Source organism: Vanessa cardui, chromosome 6 (genome assembly GCF_905220365.1).
Source record: "Vanessa cardui chromosome 6, ilVanCard2.1, whole genome shotgun sequence".
Lineage (NCBI taxonomy): Eukaryota > Metazoa > Arthropoda > Insecta > Lepidoptera > Nymphalidae > Vanessa > Vanessa cardui.
The window spans coordinates 8,959,534-8,984,861 of record NC_061128.1 but is presented as its reverse complement, the minus strand read 5'-3'; the positions used below and the strand labels follow the sequence as shown (position 1 = coordinate 8,984,861).

The following is a 25,328-nucleotide window of genomic DNA, read 5'->3' as shown; positions in this document are numbered from 1 at the left end:
TTATGTGACATGTGACTAAATATGAATGTAGGAGATGAATATTTTACCTTGCTTACAATTCACAAATGATATTAGATTACATCAAATTTACTTCTCTTATCAATTTTAAATATACCTAACTCCCCTTTATATCCACAATAATCTCCACATACTATATCAGAAGTAGTTAATAATAAAGATCGTCGAAAAATCAACAAATATTCGAGCATTACCAAAAGTGAGAAGAAATACTTTACGACTAAAAAAATGTTATTATTATTTAGTTAAAATCTATTGAAAAAACGTAGAACTTTCATTAATATTACCTAATGCTTACTATAAGGATGTTATATCCCTTGTACCTCCAGATACACTGGCCCACACACCCTTCGAATCGAAACACAAAATTACTATTACTGACCAAACAATTGTACCCAGTATATATGAAAACAAACTGGGTAGGTATCAACTACTCATGAAAACAAACGGGCTAGAGCTACCAAGTAATATCAGCCAACAAAATTTCTTCACAATAAATTTTTAATTTTATGCGAAAGTAGACAATCGCTACCTGTTATGACGTACACCGCAGCAATAGTGCGCGGCGCCTATCTTCAGGCTAATGCATTTATGCAAGAGGCGCGTCGATCGATGGCGGCCGTAATTTTGCCAAATATTGCGAGATCTGTTTTATTTTTATACCGAGATCCTTTGTTCTACGAGCTTCAAACGAATTTGATGATGCTTTGAACTATACGGAATTAAAGAAACTGTTGGGCGATTATCGATTTTTACTGACATTTACAATAAAAAAACACTTATTTTGTTTTAATATGGTTTTATTGTGATTTATTCTTGATGGTACAAAATTCCCTTTTATCCTTGATTAGGACTAGCCACCGCAAAATTGTGATTTTTAATTGGTCGTTATTATAGTATCTATACATTTTAAAGTATCAGCCCGTTAATATCCAATTATTTTCAAATCGGAATTTGAAATAAATCACATACATGTATTACTTCTTATGTATATAAAGGATGTTTTCATTTACTGCCGATGTATTGTCAGCACAAACGAAGCATAGGAAATCTCTCAGTTGCTTTCCCGGATTTGAATCTGTCATTCCGGCTATTGTCTGCTTTATTGGTACGATTTTGTCAACTGTACAAAAAAAAAATATAAAACAATTACAAAATTGTTATCACTATTTCTCATCAATAAAAGACGTTAAAATAGACATGTGTCTATTCAAATGAATTTTTACTTATGAAACATTAAGCGTTACCATAATTTTTAAACGAGAATCTTCACTCTCTTTATAATCTTTTATATAAATCTACATTTTATCTACATTAAGTAACTCTTTTTTAAAAAAATCTAAAATTTGTATTTTTGGAATCATATGTGTATCCTATTAATCTGAAATCGGTACAAAATATAGACTCAACCAAAAGCATTTTTAAGACAAAGTGCAATTTCTATAATACTCTGTTTAAATAAAGATATCAGATCTTGGGCCTAAAAATAATAATATTTAATAAGTATGTTGGTACATAATATTTAATAATGAGCCGAGATGGCCCAGCGGTTAGAAAGTGTACATCTTAACCGATGATTACGGACTCAAACACAGGCAAGCTCTACTGAATTTTCATGTTCTTAATTTGTGTTTGTAATTCATCTCGTGCTTAGCGGTGAAAAAAAACATCGTGACGAAACCTACATGTGACTAATTTCAACAAAATTCTGCCACACGTGTATCCACCAACAGGCATTAGAGCAGCGTGGTGGAATATGCTCCTCAAAACAAGGAGGCCTTAGCTCGGCAGTGGGAAATTTAAAGTCTGTTGATGTTAATGTTGATGAAAAATAATTAATATTTTGCTAGTTGCGTATTTTTTCTTATAACATGTGCTTCAAGCGAAGTTTAATTGTCAGCTTTTATGACAATGGAAGTATAATAAAAAACGACGAAAATTAAATGCATATTTGATAAAAAAAAAAAAAAAAAAACGTGACAATACAAAAAAGAACAATAAATATATTCAATTTCAATCTTTAATTCTAACCGAATATACCACGCCAAGTTCGTCATTTAAAAAGAATATTTACTACAGATACTAATAGGTAAGTAATTGTTTATTGTTTTTTTTTATTTAGGTAGGCGAAGTCTTATAAACCTCAACGAAATTAAGATGGTTTAAACTTCTATTTTAGCTATGAACAAAATAAAACAAAATAAATAGAAGAACAGAAAACGGGAAGGAAAGTTAAACAAATGCTCTTAACAAGACGAAAGAAAATCCGATTTGCGAACGCATTTGAATAAGACGGCATTTGAGTTGGGAGTATTTTTTGTTGTTTTTCGTCTTACGATGCGAAACTTCGTATTTGATAGTATTTATATTCTGCAACGACAATGACATCGTCATATCGAATTATATATAATATTTTATTACTAAAACTGAAATAAATAGCCTTGCCGATACTGTAGGTTTCAATAAAAGTTAACTATAGATTACCATAGATACCTTCAATTTTTAAAAGTTTTGCTCTATTGCGATTTCGAAATAGAAGCCTATGTCAATCTCCGATAGCTAATGCCATGAAAGTAGAACGAACCAACAAAAACGCTTTCGCATTTAAATATACTATACTTGCTATGATTTCTTTCGTAAGGAATGATTACATTTGATGTTTGTATCAAACAAATAAACTCACCTTTAAGGTCTTGTTGATAATCATTTAATTAATTCCGAAATATTCGCTGACTAGATCAAACTTGCACACCGAAGTTACAAAAAATAAGCAGTTACCAAGAATAAAGCAGATTAAAGTTAATATGATTAAAAAATGATGAAAGACCCTATCGAATACGATAGGCCTTAAAGGAATAACAAAAAACCTTGCTCCAAATTTCTATTATTAAGCACAGTAATGTAATAGCGAGTATAAAGCTCATATACGCCTGAATACAAAAGAAATCCTAGTCATATCATAACTCGTTTATAAAATGGATACCTGTAAAACGTACTAATAACATTACAACTAGCGATATGGCTATAGAATAGGGACAAAAAGAAACTGATTAGAAAATAAAAATAACAATAACTCACATTCATATAAATTTCTGGGACAAAGGGGAAAATAATTTCAAGCAAAGGGAAATCGTGTACCAAAACAAAAATCCAGTCGAATCTGAATCTGACGTTAATGTTTGCATCAGTAAAAATCATCATAACAACATTGACACAATAGAAAACATATTATAATCAAATTAAACCAACAACAACAACAACAGCCTGTAAATTCCCACTTCTTTCATAAAGGCCTCCTCTCCCTTTGAGGAGAAGGTTTGGAACATATTGCACCACGCTGTTCCAATGCGGGTTGGTGGAATACACATGTGGCGGAATTTTAATGAAATTTGTCACATGCAGCTTTCCTCACGATGTTTTCCTTCACCGCTGAGCACTAGATGAATTATAAAGACAAATTAAACACATGAATCAGCGGTGCTTGCCTGGGTTTGAACCCGTAATCATCGGTTAAGATGCCCACGTTCTAACTACTGGGCCATCTCGACCCAGTGAAAGCATTTTCAGCTTATTAAATCAAATAAGCCGAAAATGCTTTCACTTGTTTAAAACATAATTAAAAATAATATTTAGAAGTTCCAAATCATTCTTATAATACCTGGATTTTTTTTTATTTGAGGTGAAAGTTCAAAAATACCGGTGATTTTCAGGCAAAAGGTTATTTTATCGCAAAATTACCTCAGACAAACATTGAAGCATATAAAATTATTTTTAAAAAGTATATTTATAATTTTTTTAGAGTATCCAACAACAACAACAATAGCCTGTAAATTTCCACTATTGGACAAAGGCCTCTTCTCCCTTTGAGAAGAAGGTTTTTGGAACATATTATATAACAAATTAAGCACATGAACATTGAATGGTACTTGCCTGGGTTTGAACACACAATCATCGGTAAAAATGCACGCGTTCTAACCACTGGGCCATCTCATCTCTTAGAGCAACCATTCCTGAGGTATAACGCGATTTTCAAATCAATTTTTTTCCAGGTACCCCGGTGATTCGGAACTTCGAATTATTATTTTTAATTATTGTTTTGAACATGTTTAAGCATTTTCAGCTTGTTGTAAAATTATGTAACTTCGTATGTCTAGATTGACCGGGCTATACACTTATTAATAAATTACTGCGCAGATTGTTCAAGACAGCACGCCATTCACTAAAGAATATAATCGAATTAAATTGATGAATCAAAAAATAGGTACATATATGTGTATATTTTACTTGGTTCGCCCGTTAAATTTAACTCCACGGGACCCCTTTTAATTGGATAAAAAAGTACAATAACCTTTTCCAAAATCCAATATTATGCAACCAAAGACGTGTTTGACGACACGGATAATAATAATAATTGGGCAAAATAAAAACTCAGTTTACACGATTGATGTTGATCAAACGTTTCATACATACATTTGTATGGCCGATAAAATTAATTATTCCAAGCATTATTTTCATTTACAATAGAAATAGTTGAGCAATACTCGGGATGGTTTTCTTGGGTGTATGGATCTATGCGGGCCCGTCTGGATAACTACCAAACACTCACAACATATTTCTACGACAACATAAATGCCTAATATTGTTGTGTTTCGGTTTGAAAGGTGAATAAGCCAGTGTGACTACAGGCAAAAGAGTGTGAATTTGAATCTTGAAAAGTTGTTCCGTACCAAATTTTATCAAAATCGATTCAGTCGATTAGATATGTAAGCGCAACAAACAGATAGAGCTACTTTTAATTTATATTATAAGTATAGATGTTTTATAATCAACGACAATATATATAATCATGTGTACTTATTTAGTTCATTAGTTTTTTATTATATACGTAACTAGCTTTATTTATTGTGCTCCTTTCCACATATATTATATTGGGTATAGAGCCCATGCCCAGAGATTTCCTTAAAGAGTAATCGGCACTTTAACGCTTGTTGAACCTAATGCAATTAATTAATTAAAAGATATTGCTGACAATTAATCCATCTATACTTCGCTACCCATAGAAATACTATCGAACCACAACAATATTACGTACTGCTGTTTGGCGTAAATTTCATACAATAAGTAAATTACTTATTCTATGAAATTTAGTGTTACATAATACCTATTTAGGTGACAAAATGAATGTATCACCACGGCTACGATTCGTTACTAATTTTAAAGCTATTCACATTACAGCTACCTTACCTTATTACATTTAAATATTTTCGACAAAGTTTTCACAAGCGATCGCAACGTCACTTTATTTCACAAATATGGTGAGTTTGTTAATCGGAAATTCGTATTCATTGTAAACTCACAATACCTTCGACATCATCAGTATAATGTACAAATAACAAATATCGCCTCCGTTTGTCGCACAAAGCGTGAAAATCCAAACATTTTGTTGCCTCGTCACCTTTATAACCGATTACGTTTTCTTCAATACAATACTTGCAACTTGGAAATTTGTTGGATATGGCATTTAACTAATTTTGGTAAATTTCCAACGAACAATTAGAAAATATGTCTTTGTATAATACATATATATAACCCGACCCGGTTTCGCATAGGTGCAATACTGATATCGAAAATACAGAATTTGTTTATTTTTGACATCACATTAGAAACTTCTAAAATGGTCAGCATTTCCTTACTAAATTGTCCATGTATTATATACCAAAATCTTCCTCAGGAATCACTTAATCTATAAAAAAACCGCATCAAATTCCGTTTACGTAATTTTAAAGATCTATGCATACAGAGGGACCGACAGCAGTAACTCAGTAAGCGACTTTATTTTGTACTGTATAAAGAGGAAGAAGAATTTGCTAATAGTTTTATCAAATACACAAAATTACCAATGATTTGTCTGAAAATCAATTCAATCATTAATTTTTAAATAAAATAATCAAGTAGATTGTGTAACTTATTCTACTTCTATTTACATTTTTTATAAAAACTTTCTTAAAGTACTGTCCTATTTTAATTATTCTAGGCATATTGATAAATATTTTTTTAGTTTCATGATTTTGACGAAAAAACCGCCAAATCACGTCGATTAGTGGCCGATGCTCTACGGAGCTTATTGTTACCGTCACCACAATACTCCAAACGATCTACACCGTTACACAATTCAATACTGCCCGATATAACGTCGTCATTTATACGTGTCAACCCTTAGGCTATTTAAGGGAGTAATAGGAAAAACTTATCACATTTATCTATGGAAATTCGAAAAGAAATCATATACTTGAATTCGTAGCATTTTGAGAAACCTAATAAAAATAATTACTAAATATGTCCTGGTTGTAATCAAATACATGTTTAACAAATTCTCGATTACATTGATAGCTCAAATTTTATTGGTATCAACAATGAATTTTCAAACGGAACCTTTAGATTTATCTACCAGGAACAAATCCAACAAAATACTGAACGTTATAGATTTGAAATTCCTCGCCGGACTAAACGATCACTTGGTGAAACTCTATGAACGGACAAGTCTCGTCGACAAAAGGAACCCTCCGTTGACGCAAAGAGCGGCGAGTATGAAATCAGTGCTGCCGTGTCAAGTGTGTCTGAAGACCTTCGACCGCCCTTCATTATTAAAACGTCACATGCGTACCCATACAGGTAAAGTGCACAACCGCAGTTTTAATTTTAATTTAAGAATAGACACTCGAGCTACGTAGTGACTTTTGTGAGAACACGTAAATAAACATTTAAAAAACTGATAACATTATAATAACTATACTTACTGCTACTCCGATAACACCCATTTCTTACACCTTACGCTTCTCAAAGTACCTTATAAGAATCTACATTTATTCAACATTAAAAAAAATATATTGGTGTGATTTTGTAAAGCGTGATGAATTGTTTTATAATTTCGTCTTTTTTAACTTTAATTCTTATTTATGATAAATAAATACATAATAAAACAATTTATTTCAAAAAATTCTCTTTGGCTATTTAAAAGTCGGATTTAAATTTAGAATAGTTATGATATAAACAAAAATTTTGTATTTGTAAAATATCTCGTAATGTTGCATTGTATTACTCTCTATGATTTATCATAATATTTTTCATTTTAGCGTTATATTTTATCAAATGATAAAAAAATATTTTAAACATATAGCGAACAAAAAAAATGTAATCCTAAAACTTTAACAATGATACGTGGTAATAAAACTTGCAGGAACATTAATGTATAAACAAATAGAAAATAAAATACACCAAAAGCACGGACCGCATGTCTGTAGACATAGATATATTTAAAAAAAACCTCTTTCCTGTATCCAAATTCAAGAACTACGGAATTACGGAATAAGTCTTGCCTTATACACCATAAATTTAATTCAGCTACCTATGTAGAAAATATTAAACAATTTATTTGTGAACTGTATTCTTAAGAAATTATATGTCATTTTGTCCGTACTATACCACAGATAGCATGGGTTTTTGTGAATAGTTAATTTTTTCCTAATTTACATTTTATTATAGTTCCTACTTAATTAAATGACTGTTGCATTGATGGACTATCAAATAAAGATCGCCAAAAACGATTGAGACTGATTATAATACTATTAAAGAAATAAATATAATTATAAAACAAAACACCACTTATTATCTTTATTCAAACATACATATTATATCTTTAATGTTTATACAACGGAAAAAATACAATCAACTCCGAGCTCAAAATCCCAATTAAGCCACCCGTATCTCTTTTTAATTAAAATCAATTACAGATTAATTTTAAGATATTTATTTATATTATATATACATATATAATATATATATAAACGATACGTCGCCGCTTTTTCAACAGGTGAAAAACCTCATATTTGCAACGTATGCAGCAAAGGCTTCAGCACATCAAGTTCATTGAACACTCATCGACGGATTCACACTGGTATGAAAGAAATTTATGTTTAATATTCGAATTTCATTCAATATAATTTGTTTGTTTGTTGCACATAGGATATTTATTATTTAATTTTATTTTCTAACCTCTAAAGAGCTATCGCATTGAAAGTTACAAACCTAGTATGATTTTCATTAGGGTTATTTTATTTAATTAATTCAAATTTGGAACAAAGTGAGATCATTAATTTTTAATTGCCTCCTTCACTTGTGTAGAATCTTGAGTATACGAGTTATTATAATTGATATTTTATACAACCAAATAGTGCACGCTACTTTTCAAATAATTTTACTCATATGGTGTGGTAAAAATCTTGTAAGATATGGTGCCTTTTAAAAAGTATTTATTTTACTTTGTTATAGCTTACGTCATTTTAAAGTCAATTAAGCTTTATGATTAAATAACGTATATTTTAAACATAACTAATCAGTAGCAATTATACAACAACTCGATTCGTGTAATAAGAGCAATCTTTAATCTTTAAAAGACACATATCCGAATCTATAAACGTGAAGGTTGTAAGCATATAAAATAATTAGATACCATATTTATGCAAGCGTTTTTTATTAAACGTCCGGAAGTGTAAAAGCTTAGTTTAATTTACTTCAAACAGTTTACAAACCAACCAAATTATACATACTCATATTAAAATAAAATCTTAAAACACAAACATTACAAATTACTAGTTTCGTCGTTCATTTCTGATTCAGAACTGTATTGAATTATCAAATAATTGATTTATTAACTGATTACTAACTAACTGATCAAGAAATATCTATATACGTCGAAGCAATAGAAAACATTCAGTTTTTTTACAGGTGAGAAGCCGCACAAGTGTCCTGAATGTGGAAAATGCTTCACAGCCAGCTCTAATCTCTACTACCATCGAATGACGCATACTAAGGTTTATATTTTATTGTTCTTATACTATATTAATGTGTAATTAAACATCAATAACTCAACGGTATAACGCGCTACGTAGAATAGCAATATGAATTCTAATGACGCAAATGCATTGTGATTAAATTCAAAATCAAATCAATCATATTAACTTTATTCAAGTGGGCTTTTACAAGCACTTTTGAATTGTCATTTAACAATTAAGTGAAGCTACCACCGGTTCGGAAAGTAGATTCTACTGAGAAGAACCGGCAAGAAACTCAGTAGTTACTCTTTTTCAACATTTAAAAAATACAATGTTATGTTAGTTAATAGAATTATTTAAATTAACATATCCTGCCTGGAAGTCAACAGGTATTAATTCCACGCTTTTTTATCATCTACAAAATCTTGTGTCGAATAATATGCATTTTTTACCAATGTATTTTTATAAACGATTTGAATTTACTAAATGGAAAAGTTAAAAATGTCTGCGGAATTTTATTATAGAAGCGGATACCTTGCCCCAAGAAAGATCATATTTTTAAAACAACCTATATCAATAATGTTGTTTTCCCCTTATTTATTTTTAAAATATAAGGTTATTAGTTAGGTATAACTGATATGGTCAATATAAAAAAATGTAATACTTCTACGACCTAACTATACTGTACTGTACCTGAGATTGTATTAGCTGACAGAACTGATAAGTTATAAATAAGTTGGAAATAAGCTTGTAAAACTATTATTATTACGTTATCTTAAAACGGTGACATTTTTTTACTTCTTTAATTTAGACTCTTAATTTAACTATTCGTTTGATCAAAACTTGTTCCAAATGTTATAGCAATGTTTGTCGCCTAATTGTCTACAGTTGAAGTTAAATAGGAATTTATTAGGATTATTTTCTATAACATACTAATAACTGTGTTACATTTCTAGAACAAGCCACACAAATGCACGTGGTGCACACGCTCATTTCCCACGCCAGGAGAACTCCGTGCTCACGTTGCATCTCACGCAGGACTCGACAGACAATCTGCAGGAAATGTCAGCAAACATGGCGATCTGTGGCCCTTTACAATACCCCCAAGGTTCAAGCAATTGCACAACAATTTCGATGAATAAAATTATATACCTACATAACTCAACTTTTTGTCTTAACATAATATATCCTACCTACTAATATTATAGCGTCTTTACCCATATTTAAAAATGATTATAAGCTGAGATTTTACATACCATAGTATTAAGTAACATTGTTAAAATTCAATAGCTACATCTATCTAAACTTATAAAATAAGATGTCCTGACTATCTGGTTCATCATCGCCGAGCATCATGAAATTTGGTAAGTAGTCAGTTACTTAGAAAGGGATTTTGGAAATTCAGAGGGTGAAATAAGGGTTGAAAATTTGTATGTAAATCCGTCATTTTGGAAGTTAGAAACATGAAAATTTATTTTTAGGATACTGGTTCAAAATGAGTAGATAGATGTATAAGCAATTCTAGATATTTTACCCAAAAGTTTAAAGTACTCGTACCAATGTGGTACAAAAGCTTTTAAGTGATTCTTTAAATATACTCAACTTCCACGCGTACAAACCTGCGGGTAGCAGATAGTAGGATATATGAGAGAATTTTGACCAAAAATGACAAAACTGGTAGCTTTTAATTTAACTAGTAGTGTTCTCCTAATGTGCCACTCACTGCGACAATAAATCGAAGTGTTAATAATTCAGTTCTCATTTAGTGCTTTCCACACGTGGGAACAAATATTTATTTGAATAAGACCACTGTAATTAATTATGCATAGCAATTTCTGTTAAATATATTTAAATAACAGAACAGTAAATATAAAAAGGAAAATAAAATAAAATACATTGCAGTATATATAAGCAGAGAACTTAGTGAAAAAAATATACAGGGCTAATTATCAACAATAGATATTAATTAAAAAGTAAGCGCTCATTTAATACTGGCCATTTATTAAAACAAATATGAAAAAAAAAAGCTTTTTATTTTTTAAATTTGCTAATCAATCCGTATTAGTATTAACTGGTATTAACTTGGTCCTGAAAAAAATAAGGAACTAACCAAAGGTTGCTTAAGTAAGTGATCGGTGCTCTAGTGATAAAGTCACCATATTTCGTTTTATAAATTCCTGTCGGATTTCGTACGCATATGTAATTTATTTTATTTAAAAATTAAAATTATGTTAATCTGATACGATAAAGCATTTACGATAAAGAATTTTACTTTTTAAGTGATATATGAAGCTTAGTGTATAATTTATTTTAGAGTAATTATCGATACATTTTATACACAAGGGCATTTTTGTTACCGATTATTGCCACCGATCACGACTGACCTTGCTTGCATAAATCAACCATAACCTCCCAATTGGGACATTCTTGAGTTTTGACTTTTTAATTTTCGTGCACCTGTGACTTTTTAGTGACTTTTCTGCTTCTTTTAACACGAATACTTGTAAATGTAATGTTCTTATAAATCTTTTCACTCAGTAAGGGCGTCTTGCTGAGTGAAAAGAAAGAACCCACCCCACGTTTAATTATAATCAGCGTATATTAACACATATAATCTAATTTGCATTTTTATGTTATTATTTTCACTTTAAAATAAACATGTGGTATTTATTAACTATTTAGTTAAACATTTACGGTTATATCTATTTTAAAATATATTTTAAGTTGAATCTTCGTCATGAATCATGAGTCTAGATCTATATAATGTTTTTTTATTAAAGTTTTTTTTTGCTATTTGGTAAAATTGTTGTAATTAAGTTACCTTAAATATTTCATTGCAAAGTAAATCTGTGATACTAATTATTTAATTATCTATCAAGTTAAAGTTAAAAAAAAATTAACTATTTCAGACCATATTTTAATAAACAAATGGTCTGTTGTTGCTATATAGCATACATTTTTGAAGTTATAATCTCCCATGTATTGTCATTTTTTCGCGACAGATAATATTTGAACAACATCATATAATATAGGTTGTAACTCAAATAAAAAGCCGATTACATAATAATAATTAAATATTTATTCATCATCATTTTGTTTAGTTTTCTTAACTAAATCTTCGTCGAGATCTTTATCGTCGTCAATTTTCCTTTTCTCTCCCGAACTAACATTTTCATTAGCTTCAACATCTTTATTATCTTTGCCATTTTTATCATTTCCATCCTCGTGGTAGTTGTTCTGGAGCGCTTGGTTGTCACTCGATGTGTCTACTCTCAGTAATTCTCTGAGAGCCATCGTGGCGTAACAACTCGTTGGTAAAGTCATAGTTAGGAGCAGAGCTTTGTATTTACCATCTGAAAAAAAAACCATTATCCAATTAATAAAATATATTTATCAATAAAAAAATAAAACATATATTTTGATATATAATATATTTAAGGAAAAAAACTATTCGTGTATGTATCCCAAATACATTATTGTATCCCTTATTTTATAGAGGCGAGACTGACAAAATTTCAACGGAACTCTACCGCACGTGTGTACCAACCCGTATTGGATCAGCATGGTAGAATAAGCACCAACCTTCCTAGCCTTTCTTCCACAGGGAGAGAAGGTCCACAGCAATGGGCCATTTACAAGTGACATTAAGCAATGAATACGCAAATAGTATTTTCTTTTCACTTGTATTTTACTTGGTGGTAGGGCTTTGTGCAAGCCCGTCTGGGTAGGTACCACCCACTCATCAATTATTCTACCGCCAAATAACAGTACTCAGTACTGTTGTGTTCCGGTTTGAAGGGTGAGTGAGCCAGTGTAACTACAGGCACAAGGGACATAACATCTTAGTTCCCAAGGTTGGTGGCACACTGACGGTGTAAGGAATAGTTAATATTTCTTACAGCGTCATTGTCTATTGGTGATGTTGACCACTTACCATCGGGTGGCCCATATGCTCGTCCGCCAACCTATACAATAAAAAAAAAAAAAAAACGTCTATCATTCAAGCAGACGCAGTCGGCATGTCACGGTAGCATGCGTAAGCGATCCCGCGGCGCCCGCCGGACGACGGAGAGGGTACCGCTGGTTTTTTAGTGGGTAAACCCGGTGGTCCTGGCTGCACTCGGCGTCCAGGAAACTGGGGAGTCCCACACACCCCCCCCACTTCCATCACGTGGGGGAAGCGCGTAAAGCGTTTTTCAAAAAAAAAAAAAAAAAAGACGCGGTCGGCACTCACCGTCGGCGGGCGCGCTCCGGCCGTCGAGCAGGTCGCGGTCGGACAGCAGCAGGTCGTGCGCGTGGTGCGCGTAGTGCGCGCGCCGCCACTCCAGCGCGCGCGGCCGCAGCGCGCAGCGTCGGTAGCCGCCGCACATGCTGTAGCTCCTGTATAATAACGATCATTTATTTCCGCAAAAAGCAAATCTTATAACAACAACAGCCTGTAAATTCCCACTGCTGGGCTAAAGGCCTCCTCTCCCTTTGAGGAGAAGGTGTGGAACATATTCCACCACGCTGTTCCAATGCGGGTTGGTGGAATACACATGTGGCAGAATTTCTATGAAATTTGTCACATGCAGGTTTCCTCACGATGTTTTCCTTCACCGCTGAGCACGAGATGAATTATAAAGACAAATTAAGCACATGAAACAGCGGTGCTTGCCTGGGTTTGAACCCGCAATCATCGGTTAAGATGCACGCGTTCTAACCACTGGGCATATTATTATTAGAAAAAAATCTTACGATTAATAAAAATAAATTAATAATAAATAAAAATTAATAATTAAATTAAAAATCAAATTAAATATAATTTTCAGCTAAGTACTCTATTTACAAGTACTTTATTAGCACTTTATAAAGAGTTAAACTTCTTAAAATTTTTGCTATTAATCTTGTCATGTATTAGGAATTCTATCCGGCCGAATTGTTTATAAACTCAAGGAAACACTTTTAACGGCTATACTTTAGTAGTCATTAGTCAGACTCATGGCGATATGGCAAGCACTGTTATCTTATTTATGAAATTAGTAAACGCAAAATGATAAGTTTATTAAAAAAATTGTGTGCTAACTTACTTATACTTGTGTTTCATGTCCAGATTTAATCCATCTTTTTCTAACAATTCCTTATAATAATCTACCATGTTGGGTGGATATTCGACACTGTACCCGGGCAGCGGTAGTACGATGTCGAAAATGGTGTATTTCCCGCTGTCAATGTCCTCTTGAGTCAATACCTTTACCGGTATAAGCTTCTTAGCTGGAGCATCTGTTTGTTCTGCTGGTTTTGGTGTATCATTTGTGGGGGTCGCGGTATCTTCGGATGGTTCGTCAGTTTGTAAATCTGTTTGGCTATCATCATTATCCGATTCTTCCTCTATCGCTTCTACAAAGTATTGAAAAAACATTATTATTAGAAAAAAATGACCGGTTTTCTTTTACGATTTAAAAGAAAACCGTTCATTTTTTTTCTTATAATATATGTATGGTCTATTGAAAAGGATAATTTTTTTTTACTAAATTTCTAAATATGAACGAATTGAAAACGCTCCAACCCCTTTTAAGCTAAGCAGTAAGTGCAAAGTAGAAAAAAATTCAATTTTTTTTTCATTAATAGTTTCATATTTAAAAAGATTTAGGTTACTCAGATCAGTCAATCAGATCGTGTCAATAGAGACTCTGATCTTAATCGAACTCATGTGAAATAGACAAATAAAACAAGACGTAACAATGCCTAGTGGAGTACAATAGTGGTACAAGCGCTCGCTAACCGTCCGCGTGTCCGTGCGCCGGCACGAGGTCCCCCACGGCGGCCGAGCGGCCGGCGCGGCGCAGGCGCTCCGACACCACGCGGTTCCACACCAGCGACTGGTACGAGTGGATGTACAGCAGTCTCGCGTTGCGTGCGACCTGATAACATTCGTAAATTATGATAGCGGAACCGAATTCTTTTTTTAAACGAACCGACGTCTCGCTTTGCGCGCGACCTGATGACATTCAATACTTCGTAAATTATGATAGCGGAACCGAATTCTTTTTTTAAACGAACCGACTTTTGATATGGACTTATAGAGAGAAAATATCGGGGAAGTGACTAAGAATGGCGGCATGAGTAACTAGTATTAACAGTGCATTAAACTGCTATATTTTTTAATTATATATTATTTATTATAGATTATGTATATATTATTTAAAAAAAATAATATATCAGTGTGGACCACGTCTCTCAAGAAGACGACAAGAATGATTTCCAGCGAAGATCTGCTGATGTTTAGTATAAAATATAAAAAAAGGCACGGGAATCTACGAGCCTGTGGATGTTGTAAATTAAAAAAAAAAAAAAAAACAGTGCATTAAAGATCACCTTGTCTAGCGCGCCGAGTAGGTCGTGCGGGCGGAGCGCGAGTGCGCGCAACACTCTCGCCTCGTTGCCGCCGTTACGCGACACTCTCGCGAGCGCGGCGCGCGCCCCTTCCGCCCGGTATGCCGCCAACACATCCTCGCACTCCGACAGCATGCACTCGATAGCCTGCGGGAGGAGATTATAGAGAGATAAATATCTCTGGAACATCGAAAAGCCACATAAAACATAAAATTTTGGTGATAGTTTGAATCAAATTGGATCTCGCGAAATTTAACTTTAATATAATAGGATATCGAACGACTTTAAAATGGACAATAGAACTTAACTTTGTTATGTGTGTACACATTAATGTGTGACAGCCTATTCAGTATAAAATAATTAATACTAAGAATGTAAACATTATTTTTATGAGTGAGCAAAGAATTAGTTTATTTACTTTTTGGACAAACTCCGCCAAAGGATATCCTGCTACCGTCACAATACCGTCTACCACTAAAGCTATAATACAACACTATTCCACTTTGCTTCACTCACGACGTTGTCATCCGAAGTTTGGATGACAACATCGAACTCAAAATGCAAATTTTTTTTATGAAAACATAATACCATTGTATGCATGAGTATCCTAGACTAAATGTTTATACAGATATAAAGATTTTAATCATCTTACTAAACACTTACCTCTTGAAAATTCCCCTGTAATAGTTTCTTTCCTATCTCGTAGGTCGGCATATCTATACGAGAGCCGAATCTTTGTAGTCCGTAGTAGTTTATAAAACCGTTCTTCTGTAGTAACGTGCACGCTTTATCGATACACTCGTCTGACGCCGTCACATTCCGGAGACATATACGGAACCTGGATTTTTAAAACAAATGTATATAACTTTACCTGTATTTAAATTACTGAACATAACATACAACATAATATATCATTTATACCTGTATATGAACTACATTGATATTTAATTAGAAAATAAATAAACCAAATTCTTAAATTCATATTTTTGAAAATATGTTATGGATGACAGTGAATCCAGACAACTCCAAGAAGAAACGCTATATTTCCTCGTACTTGGCGGTGATGAAAAACATTTAGAGGAAACCAACATGCCGAATGAAATTCTGCCAAGCATGGTTCTACCGATCATTGGAAAAGTTTGAACTCATACCCCATACATTGTACAAGAGAGAGAGAAAGTACCTGCGGTGTTAATAATAGGCTATTTGACTGGTTTTTAAAATCCATCTTATATTATTTAGTAGAAGTTAAGGAACCCAGTAAAAGTTAATTTTTTTATTTCTAGTACATATTAAATTTTATATGTAAATAGCGAGTAAAAACGCTACTTGTACAATATGGCGCTGCAATGGGGTCGGTGACGTCACTTTCCTGTATTTTAATCTGTGATATATATAGTAGAAAAGCAAGGTTTACAAGACGAAGTGACATCATCATAAACCCGGCCAATCAGGAGCGTTTTATGTCACGTGACAAATGTTTGAAAAAATGCATTTTTATTTATGCATTTTTGAATAAATTAAGTATTATTTTCGACATTCGTTACTAAATAACCATTTTTAAACTCATAATAAACACTGATTACAATAATTCACAAATTATTTTTCGCATTGTCAAATAGCCCATTATGTTAGCTGAATTAAAGTAAAAAAAACACATACACACACTTACACATTTCCCTGTAACATTCCCAATTTGAGGTTATCGTTGCTGAAGCTAAAGTTCCCGACTCGGATTTCCCTCAAGTCCTTGCACGCATTGACTATCTTCCTGGGATCTACTTTACGCAGACTGAACCATTGAGATGTCTTTGCTCTTCTATCTTTGGTACCGGCATAACCGACCATTGACGGCTTTATACTGTAATGTAAAAAAAATATACTTTATCCAAAAGTGTTCGCGAATTCAATTGGATTGTCCAAACGTAAAGTTGCTTTTATTATTATTACTTAGCAACAACATTCAAAATAAAACAAAAGATATTCACTTGTTTCGCAAACAACTATAATATATATAAAATTACAAGAATATGAATCATGTGCATCTCAATCAATGAGTTTGGGTTCAAACCCAGTCAAGCACCACTATATATATATATATGTGCTTAATTTGTGTTTATAATTCATCTCATGCTCAGCGGTGAAGGAAAAAATCGTGAGGAAACCTGCATGTGTCTCATTTCATCGAAATTCTGCCACATGTGCATTCCACCAACCTGCATTGGAACAGTGTGGTGGAATATGTTCCAAACCCTCTCCTTAATAGAAGAGGAGGCCTTAGCCCAGCAGTGGCTAATTTACAGGCTGTTACTTTACTTTCTTATACTTTTAACACTCAATACAAACATATTATGATAATATTAAAAAAATATTACTTTAATCTCAATCGATCTGCGATACGTTGTGCGGCTTCCATAGTATCACAGTTCTCTTTATATACAATGAAGCGAACATACTCTCCAGGCCACACCCACTTCACTCTGTTGTCTATACGCACTGTAAAAAAGGTATCTCTATCTATAAATTGGAACGTTACATATATTAATATCGCATAATATATACATTAATCACTGGGTTGTTCGCTTTTGAAAGCTCAAACAGATCTCGCAAACTGTGTCCTGACTGGACGCAAATTATATTTACTACAATTAAAAGTTATGTTCTGTTTAACATAACCTTCTGACAAGATTCTGCAAACTAAAAGCACCTTTTAGAGATGTGACAAATCTAGAAATGTAATGTGATGCTATAGTAAATAAACACTTTTTACCACGAAATTGCGAAAAGATATGGTTTTATAACCTGAAATATTCACTTAGCTACCATTACTATCTCATACAACATTAAACATAACTAAAATTGAAAATATACACAACTGCATAATTTAATTTAAGACATTTTTTTTCGCCATAATAGCAAAGTTTATTACATTTAAATATAACATGAGTACCATTGTTAATTTGAAAGTAAAGCATCTATTATACATGCTTGATGATAATATTTGGAATTGATAATGGAAAAATTTGGTTTCTAATTATATTAAAAAGGTTTCCACTATCCACTGACCTCCTTTCCTATACTTCTCAAAGACAACAAACTTTTTATCATTTTCAGTGACAGTGCTACCAACAATGCTTTCCCCAAAAGCTTTCTTAACTGCATCATGAATCTTAGTTCTTTCTTCCTTTGACATGCCAGTAACATCCACCTAAAACATATCACATTTGAGTTTCAAACACTTTCGTATCCATAAATCAACATCACTTTACAAGGGGGATTGCATTAGAAATTCGCATCCCGAATTTAAGGTTGGGGAAGGGGTGGGGGGTAAGGGGGGGTGGTGTAGTACCTACACCAACACTCCCCCCGCGCGGAAATCATTAGTTTTTTTTTTTTTTCAATTTTTAAATTTCAATACTAAAATCATCAAAATTCGTACTGTTAGTTAAATTTTGGAAGGAGAGAGATATAAAATTCCAATTATTGGTATACAATGTGATTTCTGGCGCTGCGCCGGCCGCTGCCGCGGCACGCTCGCTTCGCTCGCTCGGCTTGCGCAGCGTTTGGTCATAAAATCTAACCTAACCTAACCTATCCTTAGCTACTATAACTATCTACTATTTTTGTTGCCGGAGTGGCTTCGCCACTCCTGTGCCCCTCACAGCTGTTAATTTTGGGTGAAAAATAGAAACAACAATAGGTATATTTTAGAAATTTATAAGAACAATTTATCTGTATATATACTTGACTAAATTTAATAATGCGATAAATGGATCTTTTTTATATTTTATGTTATATTGTATTCTATTATCATGTTCGTAAAATCTTCTGGGTGATTATTATTTTCTTTACAAAAGAATCGCTTCACTACAAAATTAAATTAAACTTTTACACGTTTTTTTTACTATAAATTAATATAGTATTTGTTAAAATATAATACAGAAAAAAGCTAATAAACATAAAAATAATGATTTAAGGTTAATTATAATGTAAAATATCGATCCGTTATACGTAACTTTAAACGCACATTAAAAAAAAACTATGGGTTTCCGCGGGTTGGGAGTGGTAAATTTCGAGAGAGGGGAACAACCCCTTTAAGAAACAACCCCTACTATCATCAAATTCGGGATGCGAATTTCTAATGCCGACCCTACAAGGAATCACTAGCATAAGGAACACGGGTTTCAAGTGTAGGAGATGCAAAAATTACATCACAGGCATTCCAAGTAACTTTAAATGAAAATATATTTATTAGATGGACTGATTCAATAGAAAGGTTGAGGTGTGTGTTGATTCATTAAAATTTTATGTAAAAATATAGTCTAGAGCCTTATTCTTAACCGCTTCATCTTCAAGTGCATTTCGAAAATCTTGACCAACATCACTAAATACTCAATCAACTCTTGGATAACCTGCTAGGAAACTTGTACACCAAATAGATTCTAATCCTATTGACTCACAACTATCTATAAAATCAATAGCTTCTCATCAAATATCTTTCAACTAAAAGAAGTGGTATAAAGTCGAAAAATTTACGAAGTTTTCATTTTTGAGAATACAATCAAAAGAAATATTACCTAAGGAAAGAGTTTAACAAAACCAAAGACAAAAACAACCTATTTCACACTGTAGAATAAACTTACACTTATTATATGGAAATCTAATCATGTGCCTGACTACTTAATCCACTTCTTAATTCAACTCTAAAATTATTATACTTCTTTAAGCATTGAAATATAGCAAATGAAATATTAAAAACAGAAAACTTTCGCCTGTGGACCAAACATCTTATACTTCTAAATTAGTAAGTGACTAGACCCAAAGCCTTTTATATATCAAATAATCAGACTTAACACATGTTCAAACATAAAATATATTCGACCAAAGTCAACTATCAAATGCTTCGTAGTTCTCCAGAAATTATAAACACCATTCACTCTTCAGTGTCCCAACTGTATAAAGTTAATTAAAGAGGTTCTGGCAGCTCTAAGAGACACTGAACTCTTCTTTGAGTTTTTATTAACCTCAACAAACCTTATAGTCTTGACTTATTTTAAATACAAGAAATAAATATATGTATGTATGGTAGCAGTTGGGTAAAGAACAAAGAAAGACTACAATCACTAATCACATTTGTTAAGATAAGGTACTTCAGTATTACTTTTCTAAAAATTTAGAAATTTAGTTATGTATAAACTTTTTTGCAACAATGAGGAACTTTAATAAACTATGTTCATATAAAACTTACTTTTACTGGTTCAAGTTTTTCAGGAGATATAGCCAATTTATTAATATTGTCCCATGTTTCCATGGGAAGAATCTCTAGATTATATTTATTAAGGATCAGGTCTTCATCATCCACAACATCCTCATCTATGGGAGGCTGAGGTGCAGAAAGATCAGTAAGTTTTGCAATTTCACCTTTCTCATTAATTTCAGACACTTGAAAATCTGAAAATCTGCAACATAAACAAATAATATAACCATAAAAGTTATTTCACTATAAATAATTATACTTTCTACACATTATATACAATAAATTATGTGTAGTTTAAATATAATTTAGAATGGTATTTTCTTTAAGATTTATAAGACTATCTTACTAACTTAGATTTAGTATCTAGTAGCTAGCTACTAATGTACTATGTTTGCTAATGTAATCTGCTACAAGGATAGTCGTTGTGTATATCTTTACCTAGATTTAATAATGCCATTAAAACCCTCATGATCACTTAAATACTCCGTAACTCCGATATCTTGTTCCGAGAGCCTTTTGCTAGGCCCATCACGCTTCGTTTTTTGCATCCATTGTTGGTTAAATTTTCTACCGTCAAAGTTTTGTCTGGGGCCGCCTCGATTGAATCCACGCCAATTAGAACCTCGAAAGCCTCTCTGAGGCCAAAATCCACCAGGTCCTCTACCTCGACCATGGCCTCGACCCCTATTATTTCCACCCCGCATTTGATTGCGATTCCAATTATTATTCATCCGGTATTTTAAGTTACAAAGAGATAACCTAAAATCTAATTGCGGATATGTTTTTTTTTTACGTTACTACTTAATTAAACCTTTTATATGCGTGCATTAAATTAGATAAGTTCGTTTTATTTAATATTTATTATATCAAATACAATTTTATCTAGTAATATTTATTTACTGCATTTGTTGCTGTTGTAACTATCTATAACTTGTTGACGTTAGTTAAGCGATAATTAGGTTGATTTTTGTACACTTGACGCATGTGCTGTTTAGAATCTGAGAAACAACCTAAAATATGACAATTACGGCTCATTCACGTTAAACGTTCATGTTGAAAATAATAAATACTAAATAAATTATGTGAGATAATTGTTTCAATATAAAATATATGTCGTTTGTTGTTATTGTAAACTAAAAAAAACGTGAAATGAAAGAATAATGATTATTATGAAATAAATAATAGCTTATATTAATAATAAATATTATATTTTGTATTTCGCCTCATTATTTGCAATTTCACATATACTTCATAATCTTTAATACATCACAAAATAGTAAATTTACAGATATTTAACTAATATAAATTAAAGCTTTAATACCGATTTGAAATATAAATGTATAATATTTACGACTACGCCGCATGATGAAATACATTTGCTTCTGTAAATAACACCAGATAATACAACAAATGTGACAGCTTTGTGAATTTTGAATGAAAAATTTGCTTTTGACAATTTTGACAGAAAATTAGAGCAAAAATAAAAAGTTATTATAGTTCCAAAATTGAAGGTAAAAGTTGTGCGTAAAATTAAAAATAAGGTATACCAATTCACTTTAAAATATATGTTATACATAAAAAAGAACCTATTTTTCGAAATAATACTTTTTGTTGCAGTACAAATTCTTAAATTTTTTGTCCCTTTAAATTATATAAATCAATTCGAGGAATTATATTTTCTTCCCATATGTCTTGTTTTAGATGGCTACAAGAACTATAGCAAGTGCGACTGTGCGGGCTGTAAAGAAACGAATGCTGCCTTCTAGAGCAGCTCTTATATTAACCCCATCAGCAGTTCAAAAAATTAAAGAAATTATGGCAAAGGAAGAGGCTAAAGGTTTTATTGGCTTAAAAGTTGGTGTTAGACAAAGAGGTTGCAATGGATTATCTTATACTCTTGATTATGCTTCTGCTAAAGGAAAACTTGATGAAGAAGTAAAACAAGACGGTGTGACTATTATAATTGACAAAAAAGCACAGTTGACATTATTAGGTATGTATTAAGGAGCTGATAATTTCAATTTAATTTAATAAGAACATTAAAAAGACACTTGATTATGTTTTTTATGATAAATAGATTCAATTTTCATCGAAAATTAAGGATTAAAATAATTAATCTATTGAAGTTATTAACACAACACTATTCCAAAAAACGAAAAACTGCTTAGTAATATACTAAAAAATATATAAAATATTAATAAATTGAAACATCTAACAATATCATTATTAGATTTGTTTTAATTTTTAGATACTGGTGTAGATGTCCAGACTATAAATTTAAAAAAAAGAAAAATATATGTATTTATAAATCAAGGCTTTTTTTGTCTAATTTTAGGAACTGAAATGGATTTTGTAGAAGATAAGCTGTCGGCAGAATTTGTGTTTAATAATCCTAACATCAAAGGGACATGTGGTTGTGGAGAATCCTTCAGTGTATAAAAAATCCCAAATTACTTAGTATGATATAGTATTTTTAAAATCATAATATGACTGCTTTAAGCAAACCAAGCACACACATTTTTACATGGTATGCTTAAAGAAGTGTGAATGAATTTATTTTTAAAAATCTAAAAAAAACCATTGTTAAATTTTTACTGTTATTTTTCTATTATATTTTATTTTTGGATGAAAAAACACTGGGTTTATTTTAAGCTTGACACAATTTTTTTTTTAAATATTAGATTTGTATATAGATAGATATTGTGTTTTCTTGTATAGAATAGCATAATTGTATAGATAGATTGTTGTATAGCAATTAGTGTTAAGACATCTCATATAATTATAATTTTAGTTAATTGTAAAATTACCATCATTTTGTTTAACTTATTTAGTTAATGCTTTAATTATGGTAAAAAATAATATAACCAGTAAAGAAAATATAAACCTTGTTTGATTATGACTGACAGCAGTCATTCATATCATAGATAAAAATGATCGCCTAGCCCTAACTATGCTAAAAATTTTGATAGCTTGAAATATGAAAATACATAATTTAATAATAAGATATCCGAAATTAAATTTAAATTAAATAAATTGCCTGACATACCCTAGGATAAGAACTATGGCTTTACAATCCAAACATACAATTGCAATTTTTGTAACCTACCATTTGGTAACACAATAATATATAATATATGTACAGGATTATTGGTAATTCGAAGTACCTATAGGAGGTAATAGAGGTGACTATTTTCGATAATTTTTACCCCCATGCGTTAAAGAAAAGTGAACCATTTTTGAGTTCACACAATTTATAGATTTTTTTCAAAATTTTTGAAGTGCAACTTCAAAAATTTATTTAAAATAAATATCTATTCTTTTTTCTTCTTATTTATAAAAACAATTAAACATTGGTTATTTGTCAATATTAAAACAATAATTAATGGTTCAAATTAAAAAATGCGAGAAATGAATGAAAAAAGGAAAATTATATTAAATTAATGTTTTTGTGACTTTATTTCCACAAAAATGTCTTTAAACAAAAAAAATCATCATGAAACTTATTTTAAAAACAACTGTTTTCTTAGCTCCCCAAAAAAGTATAACAACTAGAAACTTATTTCAAATGAATCAAAATAAAATGACCAGAAAGGAGCTTGTGGAACTTCATATGCGAACAACAGTTAATTTCGCTTTTTGAATGTCTCGCTATTAGGTTTAATGCATACCTAATGAATGAAATGTATCAGTTTTTAATAAGCGAATCCGGGAAATTCTAATAAAATAGCATAACGTACACAGCATGATCTACAGTGCATAATGCAGTATTGCAGAATTGCATCCTTACCATTATTCTCCTGTGCAAATTATTCCAGAGTCGTGCATAATTCGGATTCAGGAGTCTTGTTTGAAAAAATAGTCTGGTCAATTTGAAGCCAAATTAGATCAAGATTACTAACTATCACAATTACATCTTCGTTGGAGTGGGAAAGTGCACAAAAATCCTATCCTCCTATCGAAGACTTACTTATAAAAAGAGGATTACGAGACAAAAAATCTTGTACCGCCAGCAAGAGAGGTGTACTGCACAATTTGTTACTCATGCTACGCGATAGTTCGATCAATTTGCCTAATTGTAGTAGAGTAAACCTGACCCTTTCCGTTGCCTGATAGGAGTCCAGACCAAACGCCGGTTGATTTCATGACTTGAATCAAATGAAATCCCTAATTTACGGCGTCTTGTCTGTAGACCGCAAAATAATTAAAATATAAAAAAAAAATCATGAGATTCAACTGCCAAAACTAGTCGTTTGGTAGTTGTTGTTAATAACAAACTTAAATTAGGCTAAGCTACAAAATATCTTACTTATAACTTGGCTATTGAACTGTTTTTGCTTCTAAATTATTAATTTATACTGGAATTAAGTAAGTTTTTTTTACATTGGATATAGTTTTTCATTCATTTTGTAGGAAATTTAAAGAGCATACTTTAGTCCAAATTCGTTTATATTATCATTATTTGTAGTCATTTTATTTAGATTTTTAGGTACCGTAAAATGGGGGGAATAGAAACTATTTTAAACTTTATTTAGAAGTTTAGGTGATATAACAGCTTAGTTTGATATGTTTTAGGGTTTTATCAGGTGTCCGGGATCTTAATTACTATGGATTAATCGTAAAATCGGATGTCCCGTGTAATATTCACGAAAAAAATATCAAAATGTGCAGATTTTCTATTCACCCCGCCATTGGGGTGAAAAGAAATGTAAAAGGGGTTATTAGAAAAAAATGATAGGGCTGCCACCATTTGTTACGAAATATAATTCGAGCCTTACACTTAATTTAATAGACATCAACAAAAATATAAAAGTATGCAGTAATTCCAAAATATCAAAATTCTAAATGGA

At 31.8% G+C, this 25,328-nt stretch overlaps 3 protein-coding genes across 4 annotated transcripts; 2 read left to right on the top strand and 1 right to left on the bottom strand.

The window, feature by feature from the left end:
• The first annotated feature begins 6,431 nt into the window (after window positions 1–6,431).
• On the top strand, window positions 6,432–9,991 carry LOC124530476 (zinc finger protein 181-like). The gene is made up of 4 exons (XM_047104658.1): window positions 6,432–6,690; window positions 7,889–7,972; window positions 8,803–8,888; window positions 9,806–9,991. The coding sequence occupies exons 1-4, from the start codon at window positions 6,432–6,434 to the stop codon at window positions 9,989–9,991; spliced, it is 615 nt and encodes a 204-aa protein (XP_046960614.1).
• Window positions 9,992–11,910: 1,919 nt separating this feature from the next.
• On the bottom strand, window positions 11,911–21,479 carry LOC124530520 (pseudouridylate synthase 7 homolog). The gene is made up of 11 exons (XM_047104705.1): window positions 20,920–21,479; window positions 20,473–20,683; window positions 18,291–18,432; window positions 17,600–17,720; window positions 16,897–17,085; window positions 15,888–16,062; window positions 15,207–15,371; window positions 14,614–14,752; window positions 13,919–14,228; window positions 13,084–13,229; window positions 11,911–12,202 (listed from the first exon to the last, which is right to left on the bottom strand). Exons 1-11 carry the CDS (start codon window positions 21,210–21,212, stop codon window positions 11,928–11,930), a joined length of 2,166 nt encoding a protein of 721 aa, XP_046960661.1. The 5' UTR covers window positions 21,213–21,479; the 3' UTR covers window positions 11,911–11,927.
• A 385-nt stretch (window positions 21,480–21,864) lies between these two features.
• Window positions 21,865–23,364, top strand: LOC124530305 (iron-sulfur cluster assembly 1 homolog, mitochondrial). 2 transcript variants are annotated; one of them, XM_047104415.1, is made up of 3 exons: window positions 21,865–22,022; window positions 22,183–22,474; window positions 22,817–23,364. In XM_047104415.1, the coding sequence occupies exons 2-3, from the start codon at window positions 22,183–22,185 to the stop codon at window positions 22,918–22,920; spliced, it is 396 nt and encodes a 131-aa protein (XP_046960371.1). In that variant the 5' UTR covers window positions 21,865–22,022; the 3' UTR covers window positions 22,921–23,364. The 2 variants fall into 2 exon arrangements, with proteins under 2 accessions (XP_046960371.1, XP_046960372.1); XM_047104416.1 differs by having other exon boundaries at window positions 21,882–21,992.
• The last annotated feature ends 1,964 nt before the right edge of the window (window positions 23,365–25,328 follow it).